Below are 25,310 nucleotides of genomic sequence, written 5' to 3'. Positions count from 1 at the left end.
TAGTGGCACCAATTGCACTTTATACATATGGTTTCAGGTCCGTTCTCCATACTAGGTTCCAATATGAACCCGGATGGTTACTATTAAGCAGCATATAGAGTTATTCATTGATTTTTGGATGTGAGGCACTTGATATCATACTGTATCCACACATTTTGTGTTGTGGAATGTTTCCTCAACCTTTTTCTATTTTAGCTGTTTTTAACACAGTTTTATAAATATTTGGGGGCCTCCCCCCCCCCCCCCCTCCCATTGTGTCTTTAAAAGCCCATTAAGTTATCTTTCACAAAGATCATTTTAAGGGTAGTAAACTATGGACATAACAGAACTCAAAACTGCTGATGCGCTTAATAAGTCGCTGTTCAACCCTTCCTCAAGTAAATGGTAATGCATGTAGATTGCTAGGTAGTTTTTGGCATAGAACAAAATGAAGAAGCAGCAATATGAAAGTTTTAAAAGAATGGTTTAGCTGCCTCAAAGCAGAGCCAGATCAGCCACAAGGCAAACCTAGGCAGTTGCCTAGGGCTTGGATGAAGTCTAGGGGTCTAATGGATGCCATCCCCCACTAAATCTTACTAAAAAAGCCAGATGATCACCAGCGATCGGCAAAAACTGCTATCTTGCCTAGGACCCCAGTTTATCTTAATCCTTTTCTGCCTCATTGCCACGACAGCTGTCCAAAACCCATATTACTATTGCCTAGAAAACTGCCATATACAGATTTCCATGCATTTGCATAGGTCTGTAATGGGCTAAGTATTGTAGTAATGCCTTTTAATTAATTCTTCTTATATCTCGGACCCCAGCCCCAGATCAACAGATCAAGTAAATGTTGCTTGCTCAAGGGGCTGCTGTTATTTTTGATATCAGAAAGACAACTAATACCATTCTTTCTCTTTTTGTTCTCACAGGTCTGAACCAGGGTCGGACTGGGACACTGGGGGCCCACCAAAGAGATTTCAACCTGGGGCCTACACATCCCATGATTGCAATGAAAAAAGGGCGTGACCATGCACCGGAAGGTGGGCGTGGTCATGATGTATTATGAACAGGGACAAATGTACATGATCTTAGCAGCATTGTAATTCAGAGACACTGCTGCCCAGCAAAACTTTACATAGGCCTAGTGCACACCAGAGCGGTTCTGCTGCGGTTTGCGATCCGCTTGCGGGTGCGGATCCGCTAGGGTAATGTATTTCAATGGGCTGGTGCACACCAGAGCGGGAGGCATTTTGCAGAAACGCATACTCCCGGGCTGCTGCAGATTTTGGATTGCGGATGCGTTTCTGCCTCAATGTTAAGTATAGGAAAAACGCAAACCGCTCTGAAAAACGGCACTTCAGAGCGGTTTGCCAGGCATTTTTGTTACAGTAGCTGTTCAGTAAAAGCTTTACTGTAACAATACATGAAATCTACTACACCAAAAACGCTTCACAAAACCGCAAAATGCTAGCTGAAAAGCTACAGAAAAAGAAGAAAAAGCGTTTCAAAATCTGCTAGCATTTTGCGGATCTGCTAGCGGTTTTTGGTGTGCACCAGGCCTTAGAGTACCCTCCTTCAATATAAAGTAATGTCCTACTTTCCAGAGGTTGCGACCGCAGAGGTTGCAACCGCATCGGGGCCCTTGGGCCAAAGGGGCCCCGAAGGGCCCTCCCTCAACTACAGTATTGCCTCTCTATTGGTCCTGTGCTCATAATAATCACTTCTATAGATACTTTGAACAGTGGTAATCATTAACAAGCTGCTCCCCATCCCCTTCTTGCACCTCTGACACTGTAGTTGCCATTGGTAGGTTTTGGTGCGTCTTATCAATTGTTATGTATAGAGTGCTTGGGGGGCCCCATTGTAAAATTTGCATCGAGGCCTACAGTTCCTTAGCTACTCCACTGCTCTCAGCATGAGTGATTACAGCACTGAGAAGAGAATTTTTGTGCTGCAGGCAGCAATTGGAGCTCTGTCAGACAAGGAGGGGGGCCCACCAGAGACCTGGAGGCAGGGCCCACCGAGGTAAAAAACTGTACTACTGTGGCCCAGTCCGACCCTGGTCTGAACCATCTTGGCAAACCAGGTGTGTTACGAGGTCTTCTCAATAGAGGCCGTCATTGGTTGTACAAAAGTAGTGGTGTTGGTGCTGCTGCAGGATTTTGCAGGCTGCTTTTTGCTCCTTGGTTGACTAAAGACTGGGTCCTGGACAGGGTTACCCAATCTACCCAATCTGTGTTGCTTAGATACAATAAAAGTTTTACTTTTGATTCATACAGCAGCCGCCTTTTTTTTCCTACTTGCACATACTTGCACTGGCAAATTGCTTAACTGCTCTCATTGGCTGTGTCCTGCTTGTGTAGGTCCCACAGACTAGTGCAGAGACTCCTCTGACACTTACACCACCAAGGAGCATCTCAGCTCCTGCTCCAGCCGCCTGTGATCTGATTATCTCTCCTCGGCAGAGTGGCGTGGAGCCAACAGCAGCTTCAGCCATCATACACACTCTTCCCACCCACGAGTACAGCTCTGAAGGAGGTTATCGTCTGCACGCCTTGTGGAGGAGGACTTCTGCCAAGAACTGGTTCCCGGTCCAAGTGAGACAAAGCCTTTCTGCTGGCCACCCCGTAGGGGACAGTCAGCCACAGATCCAGGTGAGAATATTCCTCGGCCGGCTGGCCATTTTTATTGAATGACAACCTGAGTGCACTCTCCCCCACCCCTTGTTTTTTCACCCATCCCCCACATCCCACTGTCTACTGCAGAATCTTACATAGAGGCATAAAACAAGCAATAAATATGACCCCATCCTCTGTGGTTAGGGTACCATAATAAAAAGGTATCATCATTCACAATACAATTTCTTGAAAAAAGGTTGTTATACATTTGAAATGGAACAGCTTTTCAAAACAGTGAAGATTAACCACTTTACCCCCCGCGGTACGAATTTTCCGTCCCTTTTTCCACCCTTATAAAACCAAGGGACGGAGAAATCCGTACCTCCCGCGCTACCGCAGCTGTCCACGCTCCCGCCGCTCGTGCGCGCGCTCCCGCTGCTCGTGCATACCGCCACCCGCTCGCCCGGAGATCAATGAACGGGAAAATTCATTCCTGTTCGTTGATCTAAGCCCCCGCAATGATCTGCTGCTTCTATGAGAAACAGCGCGATCATTGTGATTTTCCCAGTCTCATAGTGCTTCCTGTAAGATTTTGCGTGCGTCACCTCGCGTGTTAACTGCATAGCACGGCCGTGCTATCAGTTAGCACTCTTTTGTGAATCAACCCCATTGTATTTATTCTTTTTTCGGGTCAAAGAGTTCACTTCCTGACTGACGTCAGGATGTACAAAAATGGAATTGCTCTGCAAAAGCGCTTACAAAGACGCTTTGCACCAAATTTTACCATGCAGTGAAGCGGCGGGAGGGGACGCTAAAAAAAAAACGAAAATCGCTGCTGTCAGCTATTTCGATGTTAGATGTGACCAAACCTTATGTTTTTTTTTTTCTAAAACTACAACCTTTGGTATTTTCGTGACAAAATACTCAATTTTGTCTTTACATTTTCTATACCTTACTTGAGATAATTTCTAAATCTGTGTTAGGAAACTGACATATTAAACCATTCATCCTGTGTATAGAATATAAAAAATATATTTTATGGCAAAAATAATTCATAACATGGTGAGGCTTATGTACTAAGCCAAAAGGGTTGCAAATTACAATGTTTAGACAGCGTGAGATGGCAAACATGATCTGACCAGGAACCCCAGCATATGAGGATTTATCATTAACATTTCCTATTGGTCAAGATAAACGGATCAATGGGAATCCTTGGTGGCAAATTCAATACTGGACTTTTTGCCACACCAACAATAACAGGTTACTATGCACCATATCTAGTGGGATTGTTGATTGAAAAAGCCAATAACATATACAGAATTTTTAACCAGTTTCACACCATTACATTTGTAGTTTAAGCAATGTACATTTTTAGATACCTTAGCAGTTACCTAAAGAGTCTATTTAAAATTTGGGTCACACAATCCTTAGCTTTTCTACAGAGGAAAGTTCAAGCCTGTGGTGGGCACTCGCATAGTTCCAACTTCAGTAAGCATGTTTAAGTAAGCAGAGTGGAAGCCCCTTTTCTCCACTGAGCATAAAGCCTACTGACCTGGATCTCCATGTAGTGCAAGCTCTGTAGAGGTATAAAACAAGCAATAAAGATGACCCCATCCTCTGCAGTTAGGGTACCGTAATAAAATGGTGGCATCATTCACAATACCATGTCTTTCATAAAAGTTTATTATCCATTTGAGAAAGATTGAGAACATAGAAATGGAACAGCTGTAGAAGTACTTTGGTGTTGCTTGTACCCACTTTTTAAATCTGATATTATGTCTCCACAGAGCTTATCTTTAAGAGAAAAGAAATAGTGCAATAACGCAAAACTATGTAATCTGTGTACTTACAGAAAGTCCAGGATCTCCCTTTTCACCTTTTAGACCCTCTGGCCCATCTTGTCCCTGTAAATGTAATCAATGAATAAACAGGATAAAGAGTACTTATACATTTCTCAAAGGTGTGGGGATAATAATTCACCCTTTATAACACTAGTATAAAACATACATAGGCCTGAATGCAATTCACTTTTTCTCCTGGGGTTTCTCCTAGATGATATTTTCATGAACTACAATGGCTAAGGTGTGGGACCAATTCCACACAGTGAGGAAGTTCAGAGTGGGGCTCTCAGAAATAATAATACTCACCAGGGACTAGCATGACCTGTCATGGGGTACTTGAGATCAGTTCAGTAGGATTATAGCCTGAGGGAAGAAGGTACTCCTGTGCCTAGTGGTTCTGGAGGGGATGGCTCTGAAATGGCAGCCAGATGGGAGGCGCTTGAAGAAGTTGCTTCCTGGGTTGGAGGGGTCGTGTGAGATCTTGGTGGCACTCATCCTCATTCTGGCAGTGCGAAGGAGGTCTAGGGGTGGCAGGGACAATTTTATCTTTTCTACAGCACCGATTACTCTTTGAGGTTTGTTCTTATCGCTAGCTATGATATTGTTCTTATTGCTAGCAGATGACCCTGTGTACCAGATGAAAAGGGAGGAGTAGAGGATGGATTCCACGGTAACCGTGTAAAAGTTTATGAGCAACTCATGCGGGATACCAATTTTTTTCAGTTGGCACATGATTTTGATTGTACATTTTCACCTACTTCTTGGTACCTTGTCAAATGAAAAATCCTGAATAGTTATTTTAAAGAGAAGATGAAAATTATCTCCTAAGAGAAAACTCAGGAGATAAAGTTGATTGCATATGGGCCATGGTGTTAAAATAATATCCAGCATTCACCTGCTCAATATATACTGTACATCGTGCTGTAAGTACCTTAAGGCAAACTTTAAATTTACTCACCACTTCACCCTTTGATCCTGGTGCACCATGTTCTACATTAGGGCAAGGTAAAGACTTCCCTCTTTTTCCTCTTTCACCCTACCAGCATAAATGCAAGAATGTATTTTACTTAACAATGAAGTGGAACATTATAATGAACCATCTTACTACCACAAGATACTTATTATATATTACCATGTTTATATTGACAACATGGATACTTCATTTGCACACATTGCAATATATATTTAAGCTGACCAACTGTATCAAAGGGATCCTTTATTAAGTGGAATATAGACGATTCCATAGTTCACTTCCTTTTAAAGATGGCTCTTGCTTGGTCGTTGTCCTCTGCCTTTACTGCCTTCTGAATCAGTAAGGGCCCTTTCACACCAGAGGGCTTTTTCAGCGTTTTAACGCCACGGTCGAAGTTGGCGTTTTCCTAGGTAAAATGAAAGTCCATAGACTTTCATTTTACCTTTCACATCTAACGCTGCGTTTTGGAGCGTTGCGTTTCAACGCTCCCAGGAGCTTTTTTAGGGCTGACCGCGGCGTTTCTCATTACAATTGATACTAATGTATTGGCGTTAAATGCCTTAAAAACGGCTTAAAAATGCCAGCAGCCAAAACGCAGCGTTTTAGCCTTTTAACTGCTGCCTGTAGTGTGAAAGAGCCCTTAGGATGCAGACCTAGCATCTTGGGGTAACTGACTGAAAGCTTGCTTCATGCATGACTGAGAAACTTGGTAATGTAAAAAGATCATGGAGAAGGAAATAATCAAAAATACCAGCATGGTAGCCACCCAGATTGGTCTTTTAGCAGTCTCCAAAGAGTTCAAGGATTCTAAAAATTCAAGGCCATAATTGAGTATACAAGGCAGTGCTGTGGCCAGAATTGGGTATGGTCATGAGATATTGTGAAAATGATTCAATAATGTGCATTACTGAAAAGTACATGAGCCAGGGCTACATGCTGTATTCACCCTTCGAAGATATCACACTTGCTCCATGTCTGCACATCACAAACTCTTTTCAGGCAAAAAAGTAACAGACTTGTAAAAGATGAAAAAAGCTGAATATGTATATTAACTTACTATGCAAATAGGGACTAGTAAAAACAAAGCAAAGCAGGAATTGCCACAATACATCTTTATGGAGTCCCTGGACCTCTCTAATAATTAACCCCACGAAACGAGCTATACTTACCCAAGTATCCAAAAGTATTAATAATATAAGCGGTGAATCTCTATGCCTGGACGAAGTCGGGAAGTGCATGCAGTTATGAACTGACAGAGGTGAGACGCTGCACTGCCAAAGACTCTGCTGGGGCCCCAGGGAACACAGTTAAGTTGGATGGTGGTTGCCGGGCAGCAGCCAGCTCAGGGGCCCTGGGGGGAAATTTGGCTGCAACAAGGGGCCCCTCATGCCACTTTCTGGTTTGGAGGTGTCCTTCAGGGGGCCTCTGGATTTATTTTGCCTGGAGGCCCCATTGTTACTAGAACCGGCCCTGGTAGCAATGCCCCCACAATCTTTTACTCCAATATGTCCAATCAGAGATAGGTTAAAATGTAATGGGGCCCTAGGCAAGGTAGTAGGTTTGGGGCACCCTTGTTGTCCTTTTGGTAAACTGAAGTAGTGAGGGGTCAAAGAAGGTGACAGGTGGGTCCCTTGACACCCACTAGGCCCCAAGCACCTGCCTAGGTTGCCTGAGGGGATAATTCTGTTCTGTGTCCAATTCTCCCAAGCCTGATGTGCAAATCAACGATTAATAACATCATTCAGATATGGGATGTGTAAGAAATAAAGTTATACACAAAATTGCAAGAAGTGGTTGAGGACAATCAGGGACCAATTTCAGGTTCATATATTTAAGATCAATCTACAGTTTTAAGGCTAGAGTCTAGTTAAACAGGATGACTGTTGAACATTCTGGCATTACCTAAAATCTCAGAAGAGTCATGCCAACAGCTTCTGCAAACACGTCTATAACTATGAATTAGTACATAGCAAGGAAATGAACAGCGCTACTTAAAAACAGGCAAGTGCCTACCTGCAAAAGAGTGCAAGCCCCACTTGTGGGATATAATACACACCGAGCATACACATGACCTGTCTACCACTGGAGGAGGATGTTAGTTTCCTGTAACAGCTTGCATGCAACCTATTAAGTACTCGTCCCTCCCACTGTGAAGAAGTTGATCCTCCATGGGAGGGGCCTAACACTAACTAAATCCTAACCTATGTATATGCATAGCCTGGGTGCGGCTAATCAAATAAAATTGAAAATTGCGCAAAAGGTGGATCAGCGCAACACCAGGCCGCTTCCGAATGGCCTCCAATCAGAGGTGCTCTGAGCCCCCCCAGAAACTACAAACGCACCTTGAACCCAAACAGAAGCTCTGCATATACACCAAAAGCATGGCTGTTAAGTGGGAGCAGCTGACCAAAAACGAAATAAATTAGTACATAGCAAGGAAATGAACAGCGCTACTTAAAAACAGGCAAGTGCCTACCTGCAAAAGAGTGCAAGCCCTACTTGTGGGATATAATACACACCGAGCATACACATGACCTGTCTACCACTGGAGGAGGATGTTAGTTTCCTGTAACAGCTTGCATGCAACCTATTAAGTACTCGTCCCTCCCACTGCGAAGAAGTTGATCCTCCATGGGAGGGGCCTAACACTAACTAAATCCTAACCTATGTATATGCATAGCCTGGGTGCGGCTAATCAAATAAAATTGAAAATTGCGCAAAAGGTGGATCAGCGCAACACCAGGCCGCTTCCGAATGGCCTCCAATCAGAGGTGTTCTGAGCCCCCCCAGAAACTACAAACGCACCTTGAACCCAAACAGAAGCTCTGCATATACACCAAAAGCATGGCTGTTAAGTGGGAGCAGCTGACCAAAAACGAAATAAATTAGTACATAGCAAGGAAATGAACAGCGCTACTTAAAAACAGGCAATTGCCTACCTGCAAAAGAGTGCAAGCCCCACTTGTGGGATATAATACACACCGAGCATACACATGACCTGTCTACCACTGGAGGAGGATGTTAGTTTCCTGTAACAGCTTGCATGCAACCTATTAAGTACTCGTCCCTCCCACTGCAAAGAAGTCGATCCTCCATGGGAGGGGCCTGACACTAACTAAATCCTAACCTATGTATATGCATAGCCTGGGTGCGGCTAATCAAATAAAATTGAAAATTGCGCAAAAGGTGGATCAGCGCAACACCAGGCCGCCTCCGAATGGTCTCCAATCAGAGGTGCTCTGAGCCCCCCCAGAAACTACAAACGCACCTTGAACCCAAACAGAAGCTCTGCATATACACCAAAAGCATGGCTGTTAAGTGGGAGCAGCTGACCAAAAACGAAATAAATTAGTACATAGCAAGGAAATGAACAGCGCTACTTAAAAACAGGCAAGTGCCTACCTGCAAAAGAGTGCAAGCCCTACTTGTGGGATATAATACACACCGAGCATACACATGACCTGTCTACCACTGGAGGAGGATGTTAGTTTCCTGTAACAGCTTGAATGCAACCTATTAAGTACTCGTCCCTCCCACTGCGAAGAAGTTGATCCTCCATGGGAGGGGCCTAACACTAACTAAATCCTAACCTATGTATATGCATAGCCTGGGTGCGGCTAATCAAATAAAATTGAAAATTGCGCAAAAGGTGGATCAGCGCAACACCAGGCCGCTTCCGAATGGCCTCCAATCAGAGGTGCTCTGAGCCCCCCCAGAAACTACAAACGCACCTTGAACCCAAACAGAAGCTCTGCATATACACCAAAAGCATGGCTGTTAAGTGGGAGCAGCTGACCAAAAACGAAATAAATTAGTACATAGCAAGGAAATGAACAGCGCTACTTAAAAACAGGCAATTGCCTACCCACAAAAGAGTGCAAGCCCCACTTGTGGGATATAATACACACCGAGCATACACATGACCTGTCTACCACTGGAGGAGGATGTTAGTTTCCTGTAACAGCTTGCATGCAACCTATTAAGTACTCGTCCCTCCCACTGCAAAGAAGTCGATCCTCCATGGGAGGGGCCTGACACTAACTAAATCCTAACCTATGTATATGCATAGCCTGGGTGCGGCTAATCAAATAAAATCGAAAATTGAAAATTGCGCAAAAGGTGGATCAGCGCAACACCAGGCCGCCTCCGAATGGTCTCCAATCAGAGGTGCTCTGAGCCCCCCCAGAAACTACAAACGCACCCTGAACCCAAACAGAAGCTCTGCATATACACCAAAAGCATGGCTGTTAAGTGGGAGCAGCTGACCAAAAACGAAATAAATTAGTACATAGCAAGGAAATGAACAGCGCTACTTAAAAACAGGCAAGTGCCTACCTGCAAAAGAGTGCAAGCCCTACTTGTGGGATATAATACACACCGAGCATACACATGACCTGTCTACCACTGGAGGAGGATGTTAGTTTCCTGTAACAGCTTGCATGCAACCTATTAAGTACTCGTCCCTCCCACTGCGAAGAAGTCGATGCTCCATGGGAGGGGCCTAACACTAACTAAATCCTAACCTATGTATATGCATAGCCTGGGTGCAGCTAATCAAATAAAATCGAAAATTGAAAATTGCGCAAAAGGTGGATCAGCGCAACACCAGGCCGCCTCCGAATGGCCTCCAATCAGAGGTGCGCTGAGCCCCCCCAGAAACTACAAACGCACAAAAGTAGCGCTGTTCATTTCCTTGCTATGAACTAATTTATTTCGTTTTTGGTCAGCTGCTCCCACTTAACAGTCATGCTTTTGGTGTATATGCAGAGCTTCTGTTTGGGTTCAAGGTGCGTTTGTAGTTTCTGGGGGGCTCAGCGCACCTCTGATTGGAGGCCATTCGGAAGCGGCCTGGTGTTGCGCTGATCCACCTTTTGCGCAATTTATAACTATGAATGCTTGGCATTACTGAGCAAGCACATTTATTGCTATACATGTGCATGCAAAATCCAGTCTTCAGCACTATCAGACAAGGAGGTCACGGATTGCCTTTACAAACATCCCACTGTGAAAATATGAGGTTTGTTGGCTCGTGATCTAATTTCTGTACAAAGTTGATGTTAGAGAAAGTTGTCAGGCTTCATATTCTATTTTATGTATACTAGGACATTTTGAATCAGGATGATACCACTTATTGGCTAACTTAAAAGAAAAAGCATAAACCTTTGGGCTAATAAGCCTTCTTCAGACTCTATTCCTGCATACATTATGTATACAGTCCAGCTGACCACTGTTGGCTCTCAGTACTGAATAAGAATAAAGCATTTCACATTACCTTTTGGCCTGGATCTCCTCCAGGTCCTTCAGGTCCTGGAGCTCCAGGGGTTCCTGTTGGCCCTAGTTGTCCAATCGGCCCTCTGAAACCACTTAATCCATGTGATCCTTTACTGCCCTGAAATAAATAGTGCTAGTTAGAATCACCTTTGTTTTTCCAGTGAAAGTAAGTTAAAATTTTTGATTGCATCTTTATTATGAAACATTTTGTAGCCTGTGGTACAATACTGACATATGCAATTGAATGGGAACTTCTTCTGAAAGGTTTTAAGTGCAGAGAGTGTACTGACTCCAATGCAGTGAGAGCCTAAGAAGAAATTCTTAGTGCTAGTTGTTTGCTATGATCCCTTGCTCAATTCAAGGTTTTCAAAAGGAGACACTAGGCATCTGGACACCCTAAGAAAAAGATGTAAGTGATGCTACTAATCTGTCTTTCCTGTGTATTTAGCACATTGTTATGTGAGGACATGGATATTTGTTGTTATTTTGTACATCAAACAATGTACCAATCTGCAATATCTAGCCTTCTAGTGGAGCTCCCAAGATTTCCTGCTTGATTTCTACAGTTGCTGCAGAGATCAGATGCTAAAGAGTAGACAGCAGACATGACAAATCTGGTAAAATAGAGACAAGAAGGCAGGAATCAGAATCAGATTTGAATTTTTTCCCCAAGTACGACATTTGTCATACCAGGAATTGGTTGTCGTTAGGGATGATCACAGATATGCAAATTATTCTGTGTTGATGCAAATGTATGCAAATTCTTATGCAAATATATGCAGCTTGAAAATGGACTAATCAATTTAAACCTGGGCTTAAATTGAATGGTCCATTTTCAAACTGCATACCTTTGCATAAAAATGCACATAATTTCGGAACAATTTGCATCTCAATGATCATCCCTAATTGTGGTACACATAGCATAGGCATTTTAACATGCCAGATTAAACAAGAACAAACAGGAAATATACATTGAGATGGGTATAGCAGCATACATTGGGGATATGGGGGGCGTTTATTGAGAGCACTAGCAGCTCGAGTGTGGGGCAGTACTACCAAGAGTGATAAGATTTCAGAGCAGGGGTTAGGGGCCAGGGTGCCGCGGACAGACAAGGGAGGAGTTGGAGTTCAGATGGAGGACAGCTTGAGGGAAGAATGTGTTCCTGCACCTGGTAGTTCTGGAAGAGATTGTCCTATAAAGTCGGCCTGTTGGCAGAAGCTCGAAGAAGTGACTGCTCAGGTGGGAGTGGTCATGTGAAATCTTGGAGGCCCTCGATCACCATGTGGAGGAAGGCTAGCGGTGGCAGGGGCAATTCTATGATCATTTCTGTTGTGTTAATTACTGTCCAGCTTTTACACTGCTACCATGGAATCCATCCACTGCTTCTCCGTCATCATATGGTACTCAAGGACAAGTACAAACTAGTAATTAATACAGCGGAAAAGATAAAAGGATTGCCCCTGCCATTGCTAGACCTTCTCCACAAGGTGAAACTGGGATTGAAAGTCTCCAAGATTTTACATGGTCCCTCCCACCTAAACACCATGGTACTAATACAGTAAATATACACGGCAATCTAAATCTTTGATGGACAAATTACAATTTTTGATACTAGTCATTGCTGTGATAGAGCTGGGCAGCATCTTACATACTTTACTTACTTGATATACTGAATTCTCAACATAGAGGGTGGATGACTTGGATATAACCATTATAGAAAATTGGATTTACACTTTATTTGGAATAGTGTGGATCATATGCAAAAATAATACAGCTGCTTGAAATGTTTTCTTCATGCTGCTCTTTGCTTCCAAGTCTAATTAATACTGGTCCAACTGAGAAGCTAAGATACAATAATCTCATCTCTGCTAGTAGCATTAATTCTTAAATACACACCTTTTCACCTTTATCTCCTTTATCTCCATCCCGTCCATCAATTCCTTTCTCTCCGTTTTCCCCCTGATAAATAAAAGAAAATTAATATTGAGTATAAAATGACATCTCCTATGTCTGCATCCATTTCTGGCACTTAACTATTTCTCCTGAATTTTCTCCTAGGTGATAATTTCATGCCTAAACCACCAGCAAGCAAGAAAATCCTCTATGATAAAACCCTACTGTCTCTGCGACCCATGTCCCTGTGTGTGTCCCACATGCGCTCTGCGCATGTGCACGGACGCAGAGACATTGAGGGAGAGTGACGCGCGGCGAGCGATGATGGGCGAAGGGTATTTATGGTAGTATTTTCTGTGAGAGGTCTCTTATTATGTTTAGCCATATTTTTTGCTGTGTAGCTCATTGTTATTACTATTTTGTTGCTCCAGTTGTCATTTTTACACTGGAACATTAGTGCTAACATTTACTATTGATTGGCCATTTCTGCCTAGTGCCTGATTGGAGTTTTTTGTACTTATTGTCATTTGTCATGCGATTTGACCATTGTATCAGAGTCCCCCAGTGGTTGTTACCCAATTTTTAAATGTTTTTATCTTTTTTTGTGTCTCAGTGTTTATAATAAAGATTATGTTCATGAAGCTTCATTCGTGTTTAATGGAGTTTGTATTATGGCCCACACAGATGATCTTTTCTTTTTGGTTCTTTAAAGTCTATTTGCATCTAATGGGACACTTATCATGGTGTTTTATATTTAATTTAGACTCAGTTACTGTTCTACATTTCTGAGATACTGAATTTAGGTTTTTTATTATTTATATGGGTAATGAATATATCTAATAAATAAGTTTAACTTTTTATGTCATTGAAATCTATTTTTTGATATTATAATTTACAGAGATGCACCTGTAACTGCCACCACTCCTTTTCATCCAGTGTAGCAGTATCATACATATCCTGGTCCATACAATACAGGGTGCAATTCTGGAGTCTTAGCCTGATGAGAGCACTCTTAAAGAGAATCTGTATTGTTAAAATTGCACAAAAGTAAACATACCAGTGTGTTAGGGGACATCTCCTATTCCCTCTGTCACAATATCGCTGCTCCCCGCCGCATTAAAAGTAGTCAAACACAGTTTTAAAAAAGATTGTTTATAAACAAACAAAATGGCCACCAAAACCAGAAGTAGGTTGATGTACAGTATGTCCACACATAGAAAATACATCTATACTCAAGCAGGCTGTATACAGCCTTCCTTTTGAATCTCAAGAGATCATTTGTGTGTTTACCTTCTCCCCTGCAGCTCTCACCCACTGAAAAGTGACAGGCTGATTGTTTCTTCCTGCAGACAGCTCTGCCCGTGTAATTCCTCAGTATGTGACAGCCCAGCCAGCTCAGAAGATGATTTATCCAGCTTGTAAAAGGCAGCTCTCTTCTCTCACTGACAAGAGAGCAGAGAGGATGCCTAATGTAGATAACACACACGGGAGTGTGCATAGAGGGGGCCTGGAGGGGGGGGGGCATGCATAACAGATCAACAACACTGATGAGTTGGCAGCCTTCCAGACACAGGCTGACAAATCCGACAGGGGAAAGATAAGTTGATTTATTACAGAGACGGTGATAGTAGAAAGTGCTGCAGTAAGCCAGAGCACATTAGAATAGGTTTAGGAACTTGTAGGATAGTAGAAAAAAAGGATGACATTTTTGTTACAGAGTCTCTTTAAGGCTGTGGCTACAGACTATGAACATGCACTAATTCACTGTACAAAATGAATAGGGCAAATGTACCGATCTGGTACATTGGCAAATGTTATTATTATAGATTTATAAAGAGTCCGAATGGGCCAGCAATTAGATCGGGGTGGATGGGTTCCAGGGTTGAATAAGAGTGTAAGGACCCTGACAGTGTTTGTGTTCAAACTTTTAACCCCCTCTCTTTTGAGGTGGAGATCATAATGAGAGATTGGCAGACTTTGCACCCCTCTCATTAGAGGAAAAAATCTGTTTGAAATATTAGGAAATATCATAATTCTCAGGCAATACCTCAGACCCTGAATATGATAAAAAAAAGTTTCTGAATCAACATGTTCTCTTAAATTCATACGTATCAAACATTGTATTTCAGAGAAATCCATATCTCTGTTGCAGATTCAGAATATGTTACAATTAAGAATGACATCTTCCCATATTCATCTTGTGTCCAGTGACAATCCCACTAAGTTTAGGTACGGAAAGCATAAATTAAAATATGACATTATATAGAAAACCTATATTATTTATTTATAGGTGAATTAAAGTTGACATCCGATTCCATCTCCCCCTTGACAGGACATGGAAGATGTCCCTTTGACAGCTAAGTGTTTCTCTTCTCTATTCATCTATGAATGTACTTGCTAGAAAGCCAGGAATATTTTATTACTTTGTGTAAACAATCTTTGGCGACCAGGGACCAGTGCTTCCCCCTCAACCATCTCTGGAAGGAGACCTGAAGTTTCTGAAAGGGGTTGTTTTTTTTTTGGGTTGTTTTTTACAGACTGCCTTAAAGGGACATTCTTCTTAACACATACTACCTTAATGGGAAATTCTGGGAATGTCTTTGTGCACATTGGCAAATTCATCACACTGCCATCTCCTTGCAGCCCTAGCAAGAGTAGAAGACTGCAATGGCAGTTTTGGAGGCAGTGCAGCCTCCAAACATTTGAAACATTTACTGAAATAGTGGCTGTCCTTTTATTTGTTCAGAATTACACATAGGTTGTAGGTGTATGGTACTAACCTTAGGCCCTGATGGACCTGGAGCACCAGTCAATCCAGAATTTCCTTGTCCTCCAATTTCACCCTGTGCACAGATAGAAATATAGAAAACAATCATTAGCAAAGTATATGGAATTATATTTAACCTCTCTTGTTATTCACATACCTCCAACGTGTCCTTTATACCCTTAACTTCCAAGAGGAACAATTTATATGGCTTTACCCCAATTTCTGAAGTGATGCATTATGGTATTGTGTTGCTGTTTCAACATGTGCTGAAACTGATAATTTCTGATTGAAGCCAGTACTATACTTGGTACTGTTTTTGGCTTAATTTCTTTTTAATCTGCTATGCAAAAAGCTACTGATTCTGGTTCCACATTGTTTAACACTACATGACACCCTGTACAGAAGAGAAATGTATGTAACCACTAAAAGACACCTTGTCCCTGTCCTGGACCTTTATTTCAGTGGACATTCCTTTTAATGTCCAGAATATATGTCTTCTGGTTTACAGATATTAACTGGGCATTCCGTCACACAGCCACTTGCCTGTGGTCTTCCTTTGTAGCCTGGTAGAGGACTTAAAGGAGATGCACTACAGCAGTCACTGATATGACTCTCAAATAGTGAAAAAAGTATGTATCACTCAGTGTAGAATTATTATGGACTGAGAAAATGGAGCACTTTGTATATTACAGTTAAACGTTTAACGTGAATAATCTGGTAAATTTGCAGACAATGATAAGCTTGAAAGAGGCGTACGTTAAAAAAGGGCGCCGGGAAAAAAGGGCGCAGGGTTTTAAAAGATAATCATGAATAACGTTTAAAAAAAAATTGTGTTATATTTCGTTTAAAAATAATGTTTTATAAAGTTATAAATCATTAAATAATGTGTATAAAATCGGCAATTTTAAAAACGTTAATCTTCCCTGTTTAAAAATTGAAATTTATAATAACGTTTTATAAAACATTAATAAGAATTTTACTAAAGCTATACCTAACCCTACTCTCACACAGAACCCTCCCTGTACCTATCCCTAACCCCTAGACCCCCCTGTTGGTGCCTAACCCTAAGACCCCCCTGTTGGTGCCTAAACCTAAGACCCCCCTGTTGGTGCCTAACCCTAAGACCCCCCTGGTGGTGCCTAACCCTAAGACCCCCCTGGTGGTGCCTAAACCTAAGACCCCCCTCTTGGTGCCTAAACCTAAGACCCCCCTGTTGGTGCCTAAACCTAAGACCCCCCTGTTGGTGCCTAAACCTAAGACCCCCCTGTTGGTGCCTAACCCTAAGACCCCCCTGGTGGTGCCTAAACCTAAGACCCCCCTGTTGGTGCCTAAACCTAAGACCCCCCTGTTGGTGCCTAAACCTAAGACCCCCCTGGTGGTTCCTAAACCTAAGACCCCCCTGTGATAAGCATTAGTAACGTTTTAACAAAATATGGTGCGGTTTTTCGTTTAAAAATGTGAAAAAGAAAAAAATGTAAGTACGGTTTTTCGTTTAAAAGTAATGTTTTAAAAAATATTGTACTGTTTTTCGTTTAAAAATAATGTTTAAAAAATTATAAATCATTAAATAATGTGTAATCATGAGAAACAGTTATAAAACATTAAAAGTCTCCGGGCGCCGCTTTTAAAACGTTATTTTTCTCCGGCGCCCTTTTTTCCTGTTGGGCGCCGATTAAACGATATTTATTATGGGAGTGAATGGCGGCGCCCTTTTTGTCCACCTGCCTCATGCGCCCAAATTTCCTGCTTCCTGAAAGAGATTAGCAGCAGATGAGGAGGGAGAAGAGAGGTGATTGAGTCAAGCAGTCAAATTCAGTTTAGACTGGAGGGATGCAAGTCTGTTAGTAGCAGAATGGTACAGCCAAACAGATATTATTAGAGTGTTTGCGCTAGCATTTTAGTGGTTTCATGAGTGAGAAAGAGTCAGATGCAAGATATGTTTTTAAGTTGAAGAGGACAGGAGGTGGTGAGAGAGAATATGTGTGGGATAAATGAGAGAGAGAGGAATCAACTATAAACCCTAAGCAATGTGCTCAGGGATCTGAAGTTATAAGGGTGTTCTAGACATTTAGGGGCTAGTCACAGCCTACGATTTCCTGCATGCTTTAATCTGCAGCTATGATCTTTCAGGTATTTTTTTAATGAATATTTGTGCACTTAATGTGAATTTTTAGATTGTTATTTTTCCGTGCTCACCAATAAAGTTTATTTCCCTTAAATTGTATCTAATTAACTTCAAATTCATGTGCATTTTTGTTTGCAGATGTTGCTATTGACTTATGCATTAAAACATGGGAAAAAGTCATGCAACACAATTTTAAAATGCAAAAAAAAAAAAAAAAAAAGCAAAAATACAAATATGCATTGCCATTGAAATACATTGTATGTGTGACAAACTAGATTTAACAAAAATGCAAAATGCAGGTAGATTCAAATAAATGTCAACGACGACTTATTATCATAGTAGGAAGTGAGAATGATAGAGGTGGTGAAAAAAAAATGATCAGCTCTATTTTACACATGTTAAGTTTAAAGACGCAAAAGGTCATAAATGAAGATATAGCAGTCCGACAGGCAGTCAGGAATACATGAAAGGATGGGCTGAAAGGTACAGTTGTGTGTCACCGGCATATACGTAAGTAGCACTGAAAAACTAATGAATGCAGGGTTAAATCTATAGTTTTCTGTTATGCACAATGTGAATGTATTTATTTTAAGCATTTATACTGCTTTGATGCTTTTTGTTTTTGCATTGTTAGAGAGTACATTGAATAAATCATAGCACGCCTTAGGCCCGGTTCACATTAGCGGCTGCTATCCGGAATCGCCGTGCCGGAGCCGTGCCGGAGCCGGACCGCATGCGGACCGGACGAAACGGACGCACGGCATAGCAATGAAAGTCTATGCGACCGTTCACATGCGTCCGTTTCGTCCGGACCGGAGCCGGACCGGATCCGGACTCCGGCGTCCGTTCCAACATGCGCTATTTTTTGGTCCGGCTGGTCCGGCTGACGTATCCGGACCGGAGCCGGAATGTTGCATCCGGCCAATGGAAACCAATGAGAACCGGAGAGCGCACAACACACTGGCTATAAAAACCGGATGTTGTACCACACTTCCTATGCTGACTCTATGGTATGGTGGCCATTTTGGATGGGGACCACATGGCACCAGCGTTCACAGAGTGGAGCAGCAGTGACTTCATGCTGGAGCTCTTTGGCAGCAATATGGAGCAGGATCTGTCTGATAGCGAGGGGGTGAGGCCCTACACATCAGAAGACCTCATCCTACAGGTGCAGCAGGTACCAGCCCTGTGGGACAAGGGGGATGCGGACCACAGCAACATCAAAAAATGCAGAGGCCTGTGGAAAAAAATTGCCAAGCTGTATGTGGAGGACTTTGAGAACTTGAGCAAGAGACAGCAAGGCACAGAGGGTATGTTGACTAGAAGTTTTTTTGGGGGGGCTTGTGGTTTAAGCTTGTGATGTATTCCACTTTTGCTATGGATTTGTGTCACCCACGTGTTGCCCACCCACCCGTGGCCCACCCACCCGTGGCCCACCCACCTGTACCCCACCTGTGCTGTATCCCACCCACCTGTGATGTATCACACCCACCTGTACCCCGCCTGTGATGTATCCCACCTGTGATGTATCCCACCCACCAGTACCCCACCTGTGATGTATCCCACCCACCTCTACCCCACCTGTGATGTATCCCACCCACCTGTACCCCACCTGTGATGTATCCCACCTGTGATGTATCCGACCCACCTGTACCCCACCTGTGCTGTATCCCACCCACCTGTGATGTATCACACCCACCTGTACCCCACCTGTGATGTATCCCACCTGTGATGTATCCCACCCACCAGTACCCCACCTGTGATGTATCCCACCCACCTCTACCCCACCTGTGATGTATCCCACCCACATGTACCCCACCTGTGATGTATCCCACCTGTGATGTATCCCACCCACCAGTACCCCACCTGTGATGTATCCCACCCACCTGTACCCCACCTGTGCTGTATCCCACCCACCTGTGATGTATCCCACCCACCTGTACCCCACCTGTGCTGTATCCCACCCACCTGTGATGTATCCCACCCACCTGTACCCCACCTGTGCTGTATCCCACCCACCTGTGATGTATCACACCCACCTGTACCCCACCTGTGATGTATCCCACCCACCTGTACCCCACCTGTGATGTATCCCACCCACCAGTACCCCACCTGTGATGTATCCCACCCACCTCTACCCCACCTGTGATGTATCCCACCCACCTCTACCCCACCTGTGATGTATCCCACCCACCTCTACCCCACCTGTGATGTATCCCACCCACCTCTACCCCACCTGTGATGTATCCCACCCACCTCTACCCCACCTGTGATGTATCCCACCCACCTGTACCCCACCTGTGATGTATCCCACCCACCTGTACCCCACCTGTGATGTATCCCACCCACCTGTACCCCACCTGTGATGTATCCCACCCACCTCTACCCGACCTGTGATGTATCCCACCCACCTCTACCCCACCTGTGATGTATCCCACCCACCTGTACCCCACCTGTGATGTATCCCACCTGTGATGTATCCCACCCACCTGTACCCCACCTGTGCTGTATCCCACCCACCTGTGATGTATCACACCCACCTGTACCCCACCTGTGATGTATCCCACCCACCTGTACCCCACCTGTGATGTATCCCACCCACCAGTACCCCACCTGTGATGTATCCCACCCACCTCTACCCCACCTGTGATGTATCCCACCCACCTCTACCCCACCTGTGATGTATCCCACCCACCTCTACCCCACCTGTGATGTATCCCACCCACCTCTACCCCACCTGTGATGTATCCCACCCACCTCTACCCCACCTGTGATGTATCCCACCCACCTGTACCCCACCTGTGATGTATCCCACCCACCTGTACCCCACCTGTGATGTATCCCACCCACCTGTACCCCACCTGTGATGTATCCCACCCACCTCTACCCCACCTGTGATGTATCCCACCCACCTCTACCCCACCTGTGATGTATCCCACCCACCTGTACCCCACCTGTGATGTATCCCACCTGTGATGTATCCCACCCACCTGTACCCCACCTGTGCTGTATCCCACCCACCTGTGATGTATCACACCCACCTGTACCCCACCTGTGATGTATCCCACCTGTGATGTATCCCACCCACCAGTACCCCACCTGTGATGTATCCCACCCACCTCTACCCCACCTGTGATGTATCCCACCCACCTGTACCCCACCTGTGATGTATCCCACCTGTGATGTATCCCACCCACCAGTACCCCACCTGTGATGTATCCCACCCACCTGTACCCCACCTGTGATGTATCCCACCTGTGATGTATCCCACCCACCTGTACCCCACCTGTGCTGTATCCCACCCACCTGTGATGTATCCCACCCACCTGTACCCCACCTGTGCTGTATCCCACCCACCTGTGCTGTATCCCACCCACCTGTGATGTATCCCACCCACCTGCGATGTACCCCACCTGTGCACATAAAACATACACAATGACCAATTATTATACATCAATTTATTGTAAAAAATTAATACATTTAAAATCACTCAAACTTGAAACTCCAAAATAAACACATTTCAACAAAACAAATTAAAAACCAAACATTCACCCTCGTCCAGGTGGTGTGGTAAAATAAAGTCTCAGTTAGTCCCTGTTCCGCAGTGACACTACCCTTGGCCTGGTTGCATACCTCCGCAGGGGCATTAGTGGAAGCACATTCGGGGGTTCCGGAGTCTCTCTTTCCTCCTGCCGCACAAAGTTGTGGAGGATGCATGCTGCCTTCACCACGACAACTGCGTTGCCCGGTTTCAGCAGCATGGGCGTGTGGAACACCCTCCACTTTGACACCAGGATCCCAAATGTGCACTCCACCATTCTCCTTGCACGGCTCAACCGAGCATTGAAGTGCAGCTGGCTGGCATCAAGTCCCCTGTCTGGGTACGGACGCATTACATGGTCGGACAGGGCGAAGGCCTCGTCCCCCACAAACACATAGGGGTAGGCCGGTGCCCTTGTCCCAGGCCAGGGTCTGTCACGGGGGAGACGCAGTCTGCCTTCCTCCATCAGCCGGCAAAGGGTCGTACGCTGGAAAATTCCAGAGTCATTGGAACTACCGTACGACCCCACATCCACGTACACAAACTTGTAGTCCGCATCTGCCACTGCCATTAGAACAATGCTGAAGTATTTTTTATAGTTGAAATAATGGCTGCCACTCCCCACGGGTTTCTGAATCCGGATGTGTTTCCCATCCAGTGCGCCAACACAATTAGGAAACTTGCACTCGGTCCAGAAGCCCTGGGCGATCTCCTCCCATTTCGTGGTGTCCGGCACAGGCATGTATCTGGCCCTCAGTCGCGTCCAAAGGATCCTCGAAGTCCTCACGACGATGCCTGCCACCGTGCTCTTCCCAATACGAAATGTGACATGTAGCGATGTATATGTTTGTCCAGTTGCGATGTACCTACAAGAGAAATAATCGAAATCAATTTTTCATGTCGTTACAGGAGAAAGGTTCAAGACAAGGTGGCGCAATATACGGGATGCATACGTGAAATGGCTACGGAAGAAAAAACTTGCCGAACGAAGTGGCAGTGGCGGGGGAAGGCGACAAAAAGACTACCAATTTGCCAAGCAATTGTCTTTCATCAATGCAAGCCTGGAACCTAGACTGTAAGTACCACTACTGTGGGCAGGAACTGAGAGCTCATTACCATGACTTCGGCCATGTATTGCTATGGCCTCAATTCCCATGGCTAGCGAACTTTTCTCACAAGCTTTATCAAATGTTGGGTAGAAACTGGTGATAAAGTGATTGCTAGTGTTTGCTAGCTCTGTGAATTGACGCCACATGCTGTTTGGCACACCAATAAATATTTTTTTTATCTACAGGACTGAAGACAATTTGGAGCAAGAGGAACCGACCCAGGAGGCACGGTTCAGCAGTGAGGAGAGCTTGGTGGATGATGACGTCGCCGATGTAACCTATTGCCCCGAGGCGAGGAGTAGGAGGAGGGAGTCCTTAATCACAACTCCGTCCTTTGATGATGACTTGGCAGAAGAGAGCTTGGATGTTGAGGTTGCAGGACCGAGTGTGTAAGAAGCTGAACCTCCACAATCGACCGCTATGGAAGCTCCAGGGGAACAAGAACAAAGTGAGGAGCACCGAGAGACTGCAGCACAACCAGCGCGCAGGGCAACCCCGACACAGGCCAGAGGACGGGAAGATGCTGCCACACCACCAGTGAGGACCACCACACCAGTGAGGCGTCGAGGTACCCTCCCCCCAACAAGGAGAGAGACAGAGTCCGAGATGTCCGGGGCTGTCTCCGGACTTCTCGGGATTCTTCAGAGCCACCAAACTCTCATAACCCGGCAGTTGCAAGATGAGGACAGGGGCCATATCATGGAGCAGTACAAGTCCCACATCACTACACTGCAATGTGAGCTCGACGCTGTACATGGGCACTACAGGGACGAGCTTAAAATGATGCATGAGATGCACAGAGGAGAAATCGACCAACTGCGTGCGCAGCATCATCAGTCGGTGGGCCAGCTGCAGAACATGATGCAGCAAATGCATCAACAAAGCAAGGAACTACTGAAATTGCAGGCACACCCGTGTTTTCACACTGTGATGTCTCTAATACCATATCTTGAAAAGGTGCCTTCACAAAACCTGATGGCGTGCCATTCCAATTTGCTGGAGGTGATTAAACAGCACATGGACACGCCATTATTGCAACCACAAAGTTTTTAGACCCCCACAACCAACAGCGGTGCCCACCTGGCAATCATCACAGATGTACACCGGCTACAGAGGCAGTCAATATGGGCCACCGCTGTCAGGGTCCAGCTCATCCACGACCAGCACCCAAGAGAGTCCAGATTTCCAGGCAGCAACTCCCACCTTTTCTAGTAGTGGTGCTGATACAATTTGAAAAAAAGTCAAATTGTTCCTGGACATGCTCCTCTGAATACCTCCGATCCTCGAAGGAAGGATACCATCACAGGGCTTTTTAACTTTTGGTTTTGCTGGACTTGAACTTTAGGGCCTGGTGTCCCCGAAAGACACTACCTGGGTCACAACCTTGTGCCTGTTGCACTGCACCTGTAGTCCTGCACCTGTGCCTTTGATTCCTCTTGTTCCTTACTTTGTTGATCCTAATCACTTGCACAAGACCCTTGGAGCCATGGGTGAAGGACACCTTCACTGGTCGGTGAGAGGCCTAGCCTTTTCACTGACCTGTGTCCTTCATCCATGGCTCAGAGGGTCCTGTGCCAGTCGTTAGGTTTTAGAAGCACTAATAATTTAGGGCCTGGTGTCCCCGAAAGACACTACCTGGGTCACAACCTTGTGCCTGTTGCACTGCACCTGTAGTCCTGCACCTGTGCCTTTGATTCCTCTTGTTCCTTACTTTGTTGATCCTAATCACTTGCACAAGACCCTTGGAGCCATGGATGAAGGACACCTTGACTGGTCGGTGAGAGGCCTAGCCTTTTCACTGACCTGTGTCCTTCATCCATGGCTCAGAGGGTCATGTGCCAGTGGTTAGGTTTTTGAAGCACTTCAATTTTAGGGCCTGGTGTCCCCGAAAGACACTACCTGGGTCACAACCTTGTGCCTGTTGCACTGCACCTGTAGTCATGCACCTCTGCCATCGGTTCCTCTTGCTCCTCACTTTGTTCTTGTTCCTAACCACTTGCACAAGACCCTTGGAGCCATGGGTGAAGGACACCTTGACTGGTCGGTGAGAGGCCTAGCCTTTTCACTGACCTGTGTCCTTCATCCATGGCTCAGAGGGTCATGTGCCAGTGGTTAGGTTTTTGAAGCACTTCAATTTTAGGGCCTGGTGTCCCCGAAAGACACTACCTGGGTCACAACCTTGTGCCTGTTGCACTGCACCTGTAGTCATGCACCTCTGCCATCGGTTCCTCTTGCTCCTCACTTTGTTCTTGTTCCTAACCACTTGCACAAGACCCTTGGAGCCATGGGTGAAGGACACCTTGACTGGTCGGTGAGAGGCCTAGCCTTTTCACTGACCTGTGTCCTTCATCCATGGCTCAGAGGGTCATGTGCCAGTGGTTAGGTTTTTGAAGCACTTCAATTTTAGGGCCTGGTGTCCCCGAAAGACACTACCTGGGTCACAACCTTGTGCCTGTTGCACTGCACCTGTAGTCATGCACCTCTGCCATCGGTTCCTCTTGCTCCTCACTTTGTTCTTGTTCCTAACCACTTGCACAAGACCCTTGGAGCCATGGGTGAAGGACACCTTGACTGGTCGGTGAGAGGCCTAGCCTTTTCACTGACCTGTGTCCTTCATCCATGGCTCAGAGGGTCATGTGCCAGTGGTTAGGTTTTTGAAGCACTTCAATTTTAGGGCCTGGTGTCCCCGAAAGACACTACCTTGGTCACAACCTTGTGCCTGTTGCACTGCACCTGTAGTCATGCACCTCTGCCATCGGTTCCTCTTGCTCCTCACTTTGTTCTTGTTCCTAACCACTTGCACAAGACCCTTGGAGCCATGGGTGAAGGACACCTTGACTGGTCGGTGAGAGGCCTAGCCTTTTCACTGACCTGTGTCCTTCATCCATGGCTCAGAGGGTCCTGTGCCAGTGGTTAGGTTTTTGAAGCACTTCAATTTATTAGGGCCTGGTGTCCCCGAAAGACACTTGGGCAGCTATGCCCTACAACTCTTCCAGCACAAAGTTGGTGGTTGGTGTTCCTTAAAACTGACCGGGCTATACCATAGATATGTTATTTTTTTGTCTTCCATGTTGGAAGAATGTTTCCATGTTGGAAAGTGGTTGTTTTTGCAATAAAAAAATTTGTTTTTACATACCTCAGTGTGATGAGTAGTTGTTCTTGTGGTGTGACTGCTCTCCTGAACGTGGT

At 45.0% G+C, this 25,310-nt stretch overlaps 1 protein-coding gene across 1 annotated transcript in view; it reads right to left on the bottom strand.

Moving 5' to 3' along the window:
• LOC137562283 (collagen alpha-1(VII) chain-like) overlaps nucleotides 1–25,310 on the bottom strand; it is a 519,927-nt gene that overhangs the window by 41,131 nt on the left and 453,486 nt on the right. The window contains exons 90-94 of the mRNA XM_068273618.1: nucleotides 15,360–15,422; nucleotides 12,583–12,645; nucleotides 10,687–10,803; nucleotides 5,400–5,477; nucleotides 4,451–4,504 (exon numbers count right to left, since the gene is read on the bottom strand). Of these exons, the coding sequence (XP_068129719.1) occupies nucleotides 4,451–4,504; nucleotides 5,400–5,477; nucleotides 10,687–10,803; nucleotides 12,583–12,645; nucleotides 15,360–15,422 (375 nt within the window). The remainder of the gene's footprint in view (nucleotides 1–4,450; nucleotides 4,505–5,399; nucleotides 5,478–10,686; nucleotides 10,804–12,582; nucleotides 12,646–15,359; nucleotides 15,423–25,310) is intronic.

This window comes from Hyperolius riggenbachi, chromosome 3 (genome assembly GCF_040937935.1).
Source record: "Hyperolius riggenbachi isolate aHypRig1 chromosome 3, aHypRig1.pri, whole genome shotgun sequence".
Classification (NCBI taxonomy): Eukaryota; Metazoa; Chordata; class Amphibia; order Anura; family Hyperoliidae; genus Hyperolius; species Hyperolius riggenbachi.
The sequence above is the reverse complement of the archived record's forward strand: the minus strand, read 5'-3'. Positions and strand labels throughout refer to the sequence as shown.